Raw genomic sequence first — 14551 nt, 5'->3', positions numbered from 1 at the left:
TTTTAGGAATATTAAGAGATTGTTTGCATATTATTTATTCTCATGCAATGGAAAAGTGTGAGAAACATGACTTGATTTTTTTACATTTGCATCAAATATTTTGAAATTAAAGGTGTTAGAGTAAATACATACAGTATCGTTCAAACGTTTAGGGTCTATAAATTAGCACATATACATAAATAAAAATTAAAGGAACACTTTTTAATCAGAGAATAGCATCAAGTCAGTTAAACTCCTGGGATATTGATCTGGTCGGTCAGTAGCAGAGGGGGTTGAAAATCAGTTTCAGCTGCTTTGGTGTTAATGAAATTAACAACAAGTGCACTACATGGTCAACAATGAGACGACCCCCAAAACAGGAATGGTTTTACAGGTGGAGGCCACTGACATTTTTTTTCCTACTCATCTTTTCTGACTGTTTTTCACTAGTTTTGCATTGAACTAGGGTCAGTGTCACTACTGGTAGCATGAGGCGATACCTGGACCCTACAGAGGTTGCACAGGCAGTCCAACTCCTCCAGGACGGCACATCAACATGTGCCATTGCCAGAAGGTTTGCTGTGTCTCCCAGCACAGTCTCAAGAGCATGGAGGAGATTCCAGGAGATAGGCAGTTACTCTACGAGAGCTGGACAGGGCCGTAGAAGGTCCTTAACTCATCAGCAGGACTGGTTTCTGCTCCTTTGTGCAAGGAGGAACAGGATGAGCACTGCCAGAGCCCTACAAAATGACCTCCAACAGGCCACTGGTGTGAATGTCTCTGACCAAACAATCAGAAACAGACTTCATGAGGGTGGCCTGAGGGCCCAACATCCTCTAGTGGACCCTGTGCTCACTGCCCGGCACTGTGGAGCTCGATTGGCATTTTCCATTGAACACCAGAATGGGCAGGTCCACCACTGGTACCCTGTGCTTTTCACAGATGAGAGCAGGTTCATCCTGAGCACGTGACCGATGTGAAAGAGAAGCCGTGGCGAACGTTATGCTGCCTGTAACATCATTCAGCATGACCGGTTTGGTGGTGGGTCAGTGATGGTCTGGGGATGCATATTCATGGAGGGATGCACAGACCTCTACAGGCTAGACAATTGCACCCTGACTGCTATTAGGTATCGGGATGAAATCCTTGGACCCAATGTCAGACCCTACGCTGGTGCAGTGGGTCCTGGGTTCCTCCTGGTGTATGACAATGCCCGGCCTCATGTGGCGAGAGTATGCAGTTCCTGGAGGATGGATTGATACCATTGAATGGTCCCCACGCTCGCCCGTCCTAAATCCAATAGAACATTCTGGGACATTATGTTTCGGTCCGTACGACGCCACCAGGTTGTACCTCAAACTGTTCAGGAGCTCAGTGATGCCCTGGGAGGAAATACCCCAGGACAACATCCATCGTCTCATTAGGAGTGTTGTCGTGCATGCATACAGCATGTGCGGGCCATACAAACTACCGAGTACCATTTTGAGTGGCTGCAATGAAATTTCAGCGAAATGGACTGGCCTGCTGCATCATTTTCGGGGTGTCTTTGAATTCAGTCCTCTGTTGGTTGGTAAATGTAATTTCCATCAAATGATGTGGCATCCTTTCATTTCTAACACATTACCCAGTCCATATCAGTTATAGATATCCAGCATGATATTTTTCCCCATTGAGATCTGATGTGTTTTCAAAGTGTTCCTTTAATTTTTTTGAGCAGTGTATAAAATTTGAGTTCGGTGCACTCAAATATCGTTTGAGTGCTCAAGATCTTTTGGAGGATGGCGGTGAAGCTATTGTGAACTTCTCTGAATAAAGTACTTCGGATGAGCAAAGTATTTCAATTGGTTGGTCCATTGTACATTAAATTGCTTCTTGGAATCTGCCATTTCCCTGCTCACTAAATTAACCTTTGGAGGAAATAGCTTTCTTTTACATAGATAAATGTGTCCTGTATAACTGAGCTTGCTTGGAAGGGCACAAAGACTTTCTTTTCCATGCTTTTTAGCTGCTCGTCATCTGACCATTTTCCAAGTTCAGATTCAAGTTACTGTCATTATTGTATTGAAAAAATGACCAGAGCATTCATCCAAATTTCTCCTGTTGTATTCAACACAAGAAAAAAAAAAGTAATTTTGGGTTTGAACCAATATGTGGGTGAATAAACGATAACAGAATTTTCATGTTTGACTGAACTTATCTGTGTGATGATATTCAATGTTATTCAAATGTCACTTGATAGGGACAATTGATAGGGACATATACTGGAAATCTTTTCCGGGTCATGGATTCCCCTCTCATGCTTTAAAGATTTAATTAAAGGAGCACACATCCCAAAGGAGGTAAAGTTAACTCTTAGCTAGCGATGCAATAGGTAGAAACATTATGGACTCAGCTGAAGACCTTTGACAGTTTCCATAGAAACCTCTATTCATTGCTGATCATTTTAGGGCTGAATGTTCTCTCCCTCCTGTTGAGGAACAGCACTCACTTAAGGATGCAATTGAAGCTTTGCGCTGCTGAGAAACATGGATCTGTGCTGACATTTTCACTTTATGTAACTACTTCCCAAAGCGACGATTAGCAAGAATTGGCAAGAGATTTTGCATTAATTGGATAATCTAACTAAATTTGATTTTAAACTGGATTTTGAGTATGAGTGTCATTAGGCCAATCTAACAGCATGACGTTAAAACCCCCCAAATACGTTAGAGAATGACTGGGGCCTACACAAGTTTGGGATCAGTGTGTTTATTCAGTATTTTTTTTTTATATTTAATATTAATTAGAATACATTTAATATTTAATAAAATATTACATACATAATATACATATATATATACACTATATTGCCAAAAGTATTGGGACACCCCTCCAAATCATTGAATTCAGGTGTTCCAATCACTTCCATGGCCACAGGTGTATAAATCAAGCATATAAGGCATGCAGAGAGCTTCTACAAACATTTGTGAAAGAATGGGTCTCTCTCAGGATCTCAGTGAATTCAAGTGTGGTACCGTGAAAGGTTGCCACCTGTGCAATAAGTCCATTCGTGAAATTTCCTCACTACTAAATATTCCACAGTCAACTGTTAGTGGTATCATAACAAAGTGGAAGCAATTGGGAACAACAGCAACTCAGCCATGAAGTTAAAATCACAGAGCGGGGTCAGCTGAGGCGCACAGTGCGCAGAAGTCCCCAACTTTCTGCAGAGTTAATAGCTATAGACCTCCAAACTTCCTGTGGCCTTCAGATTAGCTCAAGAACAGTGTGTAGAGAGCTTCATGGAATGGGTTTCCATGGCTGAGCAGCTGCATCCAAGCCTTACATCAACAAGTGCAATGCAAAGCGTTGGATGCAGTGGTGTAAAGCACGCCGAGCAGTGGAGACGTGTTCTTTGGAGTGACGAATCACGCTTCTCTGTCTGGCAATCCGATGGATGAGTCTGGGTTTGGCGGTTGCCAGGAGAACAGTATTTACCTGACTGCATTGTGCCAAGTGTAAAGTTTGGTGGAGGGGGATTATGGTGTGGGGTTGTTTTTCAGGGGTTGGGCTTGGCCCCTTAGTTCCAGTGAAAGGAACTCTTAATGCTTCAGCATACCAAGACGTTTTGGACACTCGTTACAAACGACCAGAGGTCTGCAGATGAACATCTATGAATGCGCAACACGTCCAACCTTAAAGCAGATGATTTACAGCAGCAGAAGACACACCAGTGACACTCCTCTCAGATAAGAACAGGAAATTGAGGCTCAACAAAATTGGGCAATAGAAGATTGGAAAAATGTTGCGTGGTATGATGAGTCTCAATTTCTGCTGCAACATTCAGATGTTCGGGTGAGAATTTGGTGTAAACAACATGAAATTATGGGTCCATCCTACCTTGTATCAACAATTCAGGCTGCTGGTGGTGGTGTAATGGTGTCCAGGATATTTTCTTGGCACACTTTGGGCTCCTTAGTACCAGTTGAACATTGTTTAAACTCCACAGCCTACCTGAGTATTGTTGCTGGCTATGTCCATCCCTTTATGACCACAGTGTACCCATCTTTTGATGGATACTTCCAGCAGGATAACACGCCACAAAGCTCAAATCATCTCAAACTGGTTTATTGAACATGACAGTGAGTTCACCATACTCAAATGTCAAATTCGAGCACCTTTGTGATGTGGTGGAATGGGAGATTCTCATCATGGATGTGCAGCCGACAAATCTGCAGCAACTGTGTGATGCTATCATGACAATATGGACCAAAATCTCTGAGGAATGTTTCCAGCACCATGTTGTATCTATGCCATGAAGAATTAAGGGCAGTTCTGAAGGCAAAGTGGGTCCAACCCAGTACTAGCAAAAATGTACCTAATAAAGTATTAAGTTACAATTTACTGAATTTGACTGCTGGGAAATTATTAAATTAATCACAATTATTTTATTCTATTAACAGGCATATGTTTTACGTTTCTCTTCAGGTATACTCATCTAAAAGTACTCTAATTGTGGGAAATTTTAATTTATGATTGTACCATGATACTTTTACGTACTTCTTGTCAGTGACCAAAATCATTCTTTGAAAGCATTTTAATCTGTTATATTACATGCTAGTTTGCTAATAGACCTCTCGGTCACAAAAACGCAACTAGAGAGCAATATTTCAAATATTTACAATGTAGTTTATGATCCTGACAAAAGACAAAACATTTACAGTGGGTGTAGAAATACATTTTCAAACAGTTTTATTGCTGTGGTGTTTTTTTTTTGCAGCATGGGATAGTACATAGTGCATTGCATATCAGAAGTCACTATCCTCCTCTTTATACCATAGCTGAAAATGGCCAGTTATGAACTCCACATATCTTCCAAAAGTTATTTTAATACCCTCCATCTCAATTCCCAATATTCCAGCTCAAATCATCACCCGCCAGCTCCTTGCTGACGTCAAAGTCTTGTTGGAACATGGTGGCCATTCACCAACCATCCAGAAATCCATTCATTTAGACCATCCATTGCAGTACGGCATTACCATCCATCCACTGTCGTAAAGCATTAGTCAGTGAATAAAACTATTTAAAAATGTGTCTTCATGTATTTCTAAACCCACTGTAAATGTTTCTCTTTGTGAGGTTTGGTTAGTGGTGTCTAAAATGCATCTTTACGCACAACTGCCAGCCTGCATGGAGAGCTTCTTGAGACTCCAGAGACACCAGCAGCTTCAAATACCTGTTTGCTGCTCAACACTGGCTTTTTTATAGCTGCCCTTTTAATACAATTTTTTTTTTTGACAGGAACTTTCCTCAATAAGCCTTTATCTGACCAAGTTCTGCTGTGCTCTAAATCACTCACAAATATGATAATTCGATAATCTCCATTCAGTTACACACAATATTAGTTGTTTTCATGCACAACATTGCACCATTTCATGCTTTTCATCTTCAGAAAGATCTTTCTTCCTCCTCATATTGCATGAGAACTGTGACTTGCTTAATAATGTGGAACAACCTCTAAGTAGGTTTTCCATAGATCTGGCAAATTATTTTGTCTGAGATTGATACCAGTTATCTAAAAATACATGGATAAATAAACAAACAAACATTTTCTTAGAAAAACTAAAATCTGAATGTTTATTGTACTGAAATCTTACCGATATGTCACTTGCATAATAATTTGGAAAGCAGTGTAGTTTAAAAAGCTAAGCATCATGGTGTTGTCCTACTTCTACAGAGTATCAAGCTTGTTTTGTTATTTTTCATCCTTGTACAACACACTCAAACTGTTTATGTCTGTTTTCTACATCCCTCATTTTCGCATCTTCCGTCTTTCACTTTTTACCCGTCTCAGTCTTTCACTCACTGTCTTTTCATTACTGCAGTCCTTCTTCGTGGCCTTTATGTAGTCGCTCCGTCCTTTCAGATGCTCATCGTATTCCTCCGGCGTCATGTCTCCGTCTTCAATGAGAACGTGTGGCAGATGGGGCTCTATGGAAAGAAAGGAAGAATTACTCTCTCTGTACAGCATAAAAAGCTCTCAGTGTGGAGGCACAACAGTGAATTATGACAGCAGAGGATGAGTTACATTACTACCAGACATGAAGGACTCCCACGGTGGCAGTATTTCTTAAAAACAGCAGCTGTATTGGGAACAGACTGCATCGGCTCCTAGCGGCCATCAATACGGCTGAACGTTTGCCCCTTTGACTAGGCTTTCTAATGAATTCAATTGCACAATACTGGCCTGGGGTCACCTACAAAGTGAGGCAATCTTATGAGGCATCGTGAGATCCATTTATGCCTCCCAGACACCGCTGGAGGTCGAGATGCATGATGGGGTGGCTGAAGAATTATAGAGCTCAACTAAACAGTGCTTATAGAGCAAGAAATGATGTTATATGGCTGTGGACCTGGGAATGATGTTTCAGTAGCCTCTGATTTAATAAAGCGCCTCTCGTTTAAACAAGCTTTCAGGCACATGGAGAGATTAGCACTGGCTTGTTCTTAAAAAGCAGAATCTATTGTCCAGTTAACACAGGTCAGAGTGACTGTGATCTTGTTTGTCTGTCCATGGGGACCAAACGTCCTGACAAAAAATGACATTGCTGGGAAGGTCCAGAAGGAAAACGGCACCGTTCTTGATGTTTGTGTGTTCAGTGTTGAGGTCTATGACTTCACAAAACTATATCCTGGACATCTTTGCTTTGTAGAATGAGTGCTCCTTCACAGACTTTATAGCCTATAAACAGCTATAGAAATGATAGATCAATTTATTATGTTACTAACTGAAATTTTGCATTTTGCATTTAGTGAATGATAAAACAAAGTAGTGTTACTTATTGAGAGAACCAAAAAATCTGAATGCATCAGGTTGCAATGAATTTTTAACGTTTCTCAACAGTTTATTTAATTGCACTGTATACTTCTGATTCACTAAAAAGAACTAGCTGAGCATTGTCTGTTTCGTACTCATGATATACAGTTATTGTTTTTATGTGTGCTACACACCACTGGGGTAGATCAGTATCTCCACAGGGCAGTCGTAGGTGTACTTGTCTGCCAGTGTGACCACAATACTGGTGGCAGAGCGAGCCGAAGGGTCCGCGTCCGCCCGGATGGCATGTGAGGGACTCTCCACACCTGCACAGAGAAACTTCTAAAGCATCTAAAATAAGCAGGAGCAACAGATGTTAGACCACATGCGAGGACTAAACCTTTCCGCAACTCCAGCAGGAAGATGCATACTGCAAAACAACTGGTATGAAATAATGTATTAGGCAATCAACACATCAAACATCATTTGGGCTTGAGTCCCAGCTGAAATGACAAGCATATGCTGCACTTTACATTTATGAATTTGGCAGGCGCTTTTATCCAATTCAACAGGATGGATATGCACACATCCAAACATTTGGGCTAGAAAACTGGCAGCATTTGTTTTATAATTATGCATTTATATGGAAGCTTATTTCTGTCACAAAATAAAAAAATAAATAACAAAAGGTAATTGTGAAAATTTCACAATTCTCCCTTTTATTTTCTTTCAATTCTGAATTTATATCTCACAATTTTGACTTTTTTTCTCACAATTACGAGTTTATATATTGCAATTGCAAGTTACCAATTCTAATTGCAATTCTATTTTATTTTTTGTTTCTGGCAAAGAACAACAAAAAAAATTGCAACATTTTATCTCACAATTTTTTTTTTTTTTACTCACAATTGTGAATTTACATCTCACAATTCAGACTTTCTTTTTAGGAATTGCGAGAAAAAAAGTTCAAAATGTTAGATAGAAAATGTGAAAAAAAGTACAAATTGTGAAATTAAAAGTAGCTATTACCTTTTTTATGATTTTATTCTGTGGCATCCACATAAATACATAAATGTAAAATATATACTGCCAATTTTGCACACTTATGAGAAAAAAGTCAGAATTATAAGAGATTCGCAATTGCCTTTTTACATTTCTTTTTATTCCATGGTGGAAATAAGCTTCCATACATTTGCCAGGCAATTTAATTCAAATAAAGTTGCAGTGCATTCAAGATTTTTAACATTTCACATGTGTTCATATTTATTTTTGTTCTCTGGAAATAAAACCCATGATCAAGGGTATCAGGGTTGTTCAATTCAAGACTCATGCATGAGGAAGGAGGAACTGACCTGCGAGTAAATACGGTCCTCTGATCTCAAGACAGAAGTTGAACTCATAGTCAATGGAGTTGATGGCCTCTTCCTCCAACAGAGCAGCCAAACACACACCTGAGGCCGTCTGCTCGTGTGCTCCCTGTGCACAATGATGCTGATCCCTCCTGAGACAAATCAGCAGGTACACATTTAAAAAGTCCAGCAGTAATAATATGACTCTGTATAATATGATCACACCTTTTGTTTCCTCCTCTTTTTTAAAGGATAAATCAGTGCTTACAAGGCAGAAAAAGAACAGTAGTAATGATTTAAAGGGAAAAACTGACAATTCTGTCATCATTTACTCATGCCGTTCCAAAATTGTACAACTTTCTTTCTTCTGTATGACAAAATATTTTGAGGATTATCTGTATTTTGAGGAGATTTTGAGGAATATCTGCATCTTGAGGAATGGAATGTTTTTTTTTTTCCCTATTTAACAGCATATAGCTTAACTAGATTTGAATTTCTGAAAGGATAATAAAGATTCTGTCATAATTTTGTTTTGTTTTTTCCAATCTTCTATTGTCCAATTTTGTTGAGCCTGTGCGAATTGTAGCCACAGTTTCCTGTGCTTATCTGACAGGAGTGCCATTCCAAAATAGATTTTTTGTATTACGTTTTTTTGTTGTTGTTGTTGTTGTTTTTGTATATGCAATGGAAGTCAATGGAGTCCAAGCATTTTTGATCCCCGAAGTTCTTTGAAATATCTTCTTTTGTGTTCCAGTTATATAGAGATTAATTTGCAATGCAATAAAAAAAATCTGTATGCAAATAAATGCAAGAAAGAACACCAATCACTATTCAGTATGCAGATATTACACTGATATTACAGATTTATAATGATAAAAAAGTCATTGCATGTCAATGGGAGATTTTCAAACTTTAATCTTAAATTTCCTAAAAAAAAAATAGACAGAACTACAGAAAAAAGACAGCACAGGTAAAGCTGAAAATTATCTACCAAACACAATTTGAGACTTTAAATTGGAGTCTGTATGTGAAGCAGTTCATGCTGAATGAATTGCAAAGTTTAATACTTCTACTAGGGTTTGGAGTTTAGAACAGAAACCAGATTGCTTGAGGATTATAAATACAGGGTTGCCATTCAAATACTATAACTATCAAAAAATTAAACAAAAAAGAATCACGAACCTCCTAGAAGTGCTGGGCGAAAACGCCTGCTCCTCTTTGACAGAGCGCTGGACTCTTGGAGAGCAGACGGGTGGTGAGGTTACCCGAATTCCACCGTTAGGGAGTGTGCAGAGCTCTGAGGATGTGCTGACCAGTATATTAATGGTCTCCAGAGGGGGAATGACCCCCAGACTGACCACCAGCACTGTCCTCTCCTGATCCTCATCCAAAACGATATGTCCTGCAGCAAGATGATTCATCAGTAAAGCCTCTGAAATGTACAGTCAACATCAATGAAAGAGCTTAATAAGATTTTGCGTGTTAACTGGATTCAACAGACACCGTGACAGGCCTTCCGTTTGAATCGGGGATTAGCTAAGAGCGTTGTCATAAATGAGCATGCAATCTTACCACCTCCACTCTGTGGGGTTCCATTGGCATTGCAGCAATCAAAGTAACAGTCATCAATTTTCGTTTTGTCTTTGACCTGCACGGTTATTATCTGACTGCCAATCATCGCTTCGAACCCGACCACCACGCTGCACTCATCCAGAGGGTATATAAAGATTCCTGCATGAATCACAGGAAGGGGATTAGAAAAAGTTATTCAGGAGAATGTATTGTTTATTACACAATAGCGAAAGCACAAAGCTAATTTTGCACTTGACAGAAATTAAATCCTTCGTTTTGGTGCTTTCGGCATTGACTAATGCAAAATCCAATCTGTTGGAGTCAATACGACACTGGAGACCGCAGAGCAGCAATGTGCCGTTGACATTTCTAGACTTCACACAAATAGCTGATGAGGTTGAGAAGGAAAGACAAGTGTTTGTCTTTCCTTCAGGGCATTCTGAGAAAATATGACTATGATTATAAAGAGTTTGATGAATTTCATACCAAATTGCTTTTGAGGATAAGAACAACAAACAAATTCTTGATACTTATCAGTGATTTTCATCGTAAGCTGAAGTGGATAAAGTGGATAAAAATGTAATATTATATCACATTCACTCTAAAAAGTAATTCGGTAGATCTGTTACCACAACATAAATAAATGCACGGTTGCAAAAAAATCTTATTTATTTTTGTGTTATATAAACTCAAATTTCAGTTATATAAATAAAGTTGTAGTAATTTAACAAAATGGTCTTGATAACTTCAGAAATTAGGTAGTGGATTTGTAGTTCCCAGAATGTTTTGCAAAGGACTGGACAAGGAGAATAATTTACATGTTATTTTTTTTCGTTTTTTGTTTGTTTGTTTTTTTGTGTGAAAGAAAAGACCTGTTAGTGCTTAATGCTATTATGTTTGACATTTAAAAGAGTTTCTGTAATGTTGAGGTTTTGTGGTTACCATTGTGCTGAAGAGTAGATACATGTAAACACACGTAAACACTCTATAAGCAATGACTGTGCTAATGCCAGAGACAAGTAATATCTTACTTGTTCGTTAAATATACATGCTAAATAAGTTACATTAAGCATGTGCTATGATAACTGTGGATTTGAACTGAATTAAGTTTTTGGAGTGTATGTACAGGGCATGATGATGTAGCATCTTTTGAGATTATATTTAGGGGCCAAGCACCGAAGGTGCTTAGGCACCTATTGTATCTGTTGGCGTTCCGTACGCTTAGTAGGGGCCAAGCACCGAAGGTGCTTAGGCACCTATTGTTATTGTTGGCGTTCCGTACGCTTATTATTATTCTTCCGCTTCTTCTTCCGCTCTTGAAGTCTATGGCAGCCCATAGAACCGCTTGCGGGAAAGTTGTGAAATTTGGCACACAGTTAGAGGACAGTCTGACCTTTGTCCATAGCAAATTTGGAGTCTCTAACTCAATCCCTCTAGCGCCATCAGCTGTCCAAAGTTGCACTTATGTTTATGTTAATAACTTTTGAACCATAAGGGCTAGAAACAAAATTCTTTTTTCCTCTGATTCCTTGGGTCAAGACGAATCGATTGCACCATATGACGTCATTTTCCGTCATGAAAATTTTTCCGCCATTTTGAATTTTCTGAAAAACGTACTTTTTCGAACTCCTCCTAGGCCGTTACTCCAATTTTCACGAAAATTGAACCAGATCATCTTCAGACCATGCCGACAAAATTTTATGGAATTCAAGTTGATTCCTCAAACCGTTTTCGAAAAACTAACGAACGAATTGTACGTAGTGCTTGCGAAAACAGAAGTAAGGCTGTATCTCCGCAACGCTTTATGGTATTCAGACCAAACTTGGTACATGTCATCACAAGCATGACCTGAGGTACCATGCAGTGTTTCGGCGCAGCGCCACCTACTGGTGCGGAGATATGAAAAATGGGTATTTTTGCTTATAACTTCTGATGGGTTTGTCCAAAAATCATAAATTTGGTCTCGTTGGATTCGGGGAATCATGCCGAGTCGAATGATATCCAATTTTCCCAATTCGGCCATTTTGGCCGTCGGCCATTTTGAATTTTGTGCTAAAATGCTGTATTTTACGAACGCATTAACGTATCTTTACAAAACTTGGTATGGGTCATCAGCACAATGCCCTGAAGGAGCCTGAGAAGTTTCGGCACAGCGCCGCCTTGTGGTCAAAAGTTATAACAAAATTTACAAAAATGCTAATAACTTTTGACTGTATTCACCAATTGTAATGAAACTGGCCTCAGTAGATTCCTTGGGTCATGCTGAGAACAAAGATATCAAATTTGCCATAGTCAGCTAAACTTCCTGTCCGCCATATTGTTTTTCTTTAAAAACCTACTTTTTCGAACTCCTCCTAGACCGTTGCTCCGATTTTCACCAAAATTGAACCGTGTCATCGTCAGACCATGCCGACAAAAAGTTATGGATTTCAAGTCGATAAGTCAAAACGTTTTCGTATACCAGAGCAACGAATTTGAGGCATGATGCAAAAACTACTCTTGAAGCTGTATCTCTGCAATGCTTTATCATATTCAGACCAAACTTGGTACGTGTAATCACAATCATGACCTGAGGCATCATACAGTGTTTCGGCGCAGCGCCACCTACTGGAGTGGAGATAAGAAAAATGGCTATTTTTGCTTATAACTTCTGATGGGTTTGACCAAAATTCATAAATTTGGTATGGGTCATCAGGACAATGCCCTAAAAGAGCCTGAGAAGGTTCGGGACAGCACCACCTTGTGGTCAAAAGTTATAACAAAATTGACAAAAATGCTAATAACTTTTTTTTCTAATTGCTAACTGCTGCTGTTGGTCTGATGCTGCCAGCCATGCTGGCTGGCTTCTTGTGTCGTTTTTGTGCTTGGCCCCGTAATTGCTGCTTGCAGCTATATTTATTCTTCTTCTTCCGTTTCTTCTTCCGCTCTTGAAGTCTATGGCAGCCCATAGAACCGCTTGCGGGAAAGTTGTGAAATTTGGCACACAGTTAGAGGACAGTCTGACCTTTGTCCATAGCAAATTTGGAGTCTCTAACTCAATCCCTCTAGCGCCATCAGCTGTCCAAAGTTGCACTTATGTTTATGTTAATAACTTTTGAACCATAAGGCCAATCAACAAACTTCTTTTTTCCTCTGATTCCTGAGCTCATGACGATTCGACTGCACCCTATGACGTCATTTTCCGTCATTAAAATATGGCCGCCATTTTGAATTTTTCTCAAAACCTACTTTTTCGAACTCGTCCTAGGCCGCTACTCCGATTTTCACGAAAATTGAACCACATCATCTTCAGACCATGCCGACAGAAAGTTATGGAATTCAAGTCGATTCCTCAAACCGTTTTCGAAAAACACACAAACAAATTGTACGTAGTGCTTGCAAAAATAGACATAAGGCTGTATCTCCGCAACGCTTTATCGTATTCAGACCAAACTTGGTACATGGCATCACAAGCATGACCTGAGGCAACATGCAGCGTTTCGGCGCAGCGCCACCTAGTGATGCGGAGATATGATAAATGGCTATTTTTGCTTATAACTTCTGATGGGTTTGGCCAAAAATCATGAATTTGGTCTCGTTGGATTTGGGGCATCATCTTGAGTCGAACGATATCCAATTTTCCCATATTGGCCATTTCAGCTGTCGGCCATTTTGAATTTTGTGCTAAAATGCTGTATTTTACGAACGCATTAGCGTATCATTATGAAACTCGGTATGGGTCATCAGCATAATGTCCTGAATGAGCTTAATAAGTTTCGTACCAGCGCCACCTTGTGGTCAAAAGTTATAACAAAATTTACAAAAATGCTAATAACTTTTGACTATATTAACCGATTGTAATGAAACTGGTCTCAGTAGATTCTGTGGGTCATGCTGAGAACATAGATATCAAGTTTGCCATAGTTAGCTAAACTTCCTGTCCGCCATATTGTTTTTCTTTAAAAACCTACTTTTTCGAACTCCTCCTAGACCGTTGCTCCGATTTTCACCAAAATTGAACCGTGTCATCTTCAGACCATGTCGACAAAAAGTTATGGATTTCAAGTCGATAAGTCAAACCGTTTTCGTATACCAGAGCAAACAATTTGAGATATGATGCAAAAATGACTCTTGCAGCTGTATCTCTGCAATGCTTTATCATATTCAGACCAAACTTGGTACATGTCATCACAAGCATGACCTGAGGCATCATACAGTGTTTCGGCGCAGCGCCACCTACTGGAGTGGAGATATGAAAAATGGCTATTTTTGCTTATAACTTCTGATGGGTTTGACCAAAATTCATAAATTTGGTATGGGTCATCAGGAAAATGCCCTGAAGGAGTATGAGAAGTTTTGGACCAGCACCACCTTGTGGTCAAAAGTTATAACAAACTTGACAAAAATTCTATTAACTTTTTTTTTTCTAATTGCTCACTGCTGCTGTTGGTCTGATGCTCCCAGCCATGTTGGCTGGCTTCTTGTGCCGTTTTTGTGCTTGGCCCCGTAATTGCTGCTTGCAGCTATATTTAATCTTGTTATTGACGGTGGATCCACTGGGACATCGTGTGAAGAGTTCCATGGCAACATTTAATACTAAAGTTTACGTTCAAATCCCTTAAGTATTAGCAATCGCTCACAAAAAATATATATATTTAGGCCTAAATTTAAGATTTATGTAACTGAACTGCAAATAAAATGTAATGCCTTAGAAACAGCCACTAATGATGGGTATAATTTCAGAAAAATCAGAAGTAATGCAAACATTAGACAACATACTCACCCTCGACGGGGTGATCTTCAATGTTTTCATAGGTCAAGGAGGCCGTCATTGCCAGGGTGTAACCCCTGACACAGGAAGCGATGTCTGAGACAC

The 14551-nt window shown here is 39.4% G+C and overlaps 1 protein-coding gene across 1 annotated transcript in view; it reads right to left on the bottom strand.

Moving 5' to 3' along the window:
- The window catches only part of vwa5b1 (von Willebrand factor A domain containing 5B1), a 46730-nt gene that overhangs the window by 32133 nt on the left and 46 nt on the right, over window positions 1–14551 (bottom strand). Inside the window, exons 1-6 of the mRNA XM_067371852.1 lie at window positions 14459–14551; window positions 9697–9855; window positions 9307–9526; window positions 8128–8276; window positions 6970–7101; window positions 5825–5949 (exon numbers count right to left, since the gene is read on the bottom strand). The exon at window positions 14459–14551 is cut by the window's right edge and continues 46 nt beyond it. Of these exons, the coding sequence (XP_067227953.1) occupies window positions 5825–5949; window positions 6970–7101; window positions 8128–8276; window positions 9307–9526; window positions 9697–9855; window positions 14459–14551 (878 nt within the window). The remainder of the gene's footprint in view (window positions 1–5824; window positions 5950–6969; window positions 7102–8127; window positions 8277–9306; window positions 9527–9696; window positions 9856–14458) is intronic.

This window comes from Chanodichthys erythropterus, chromosome 20, assembly GCF_024489055.1.
Source record: "Chanodichthys erythropterus isolate Z2021 chromosome 20, ASM2448905v1, whole genome shotgun sequence".
NCBI lineage: Eukaryota > Metazoa > Chordata > Actinopteri > Cypriniformes > Xenocyprididae > Chanodichthys > Chanodichthys erythropterus.
This window is presented reverse-complemented; position numbering and strand designations above follow the sequence as displayed.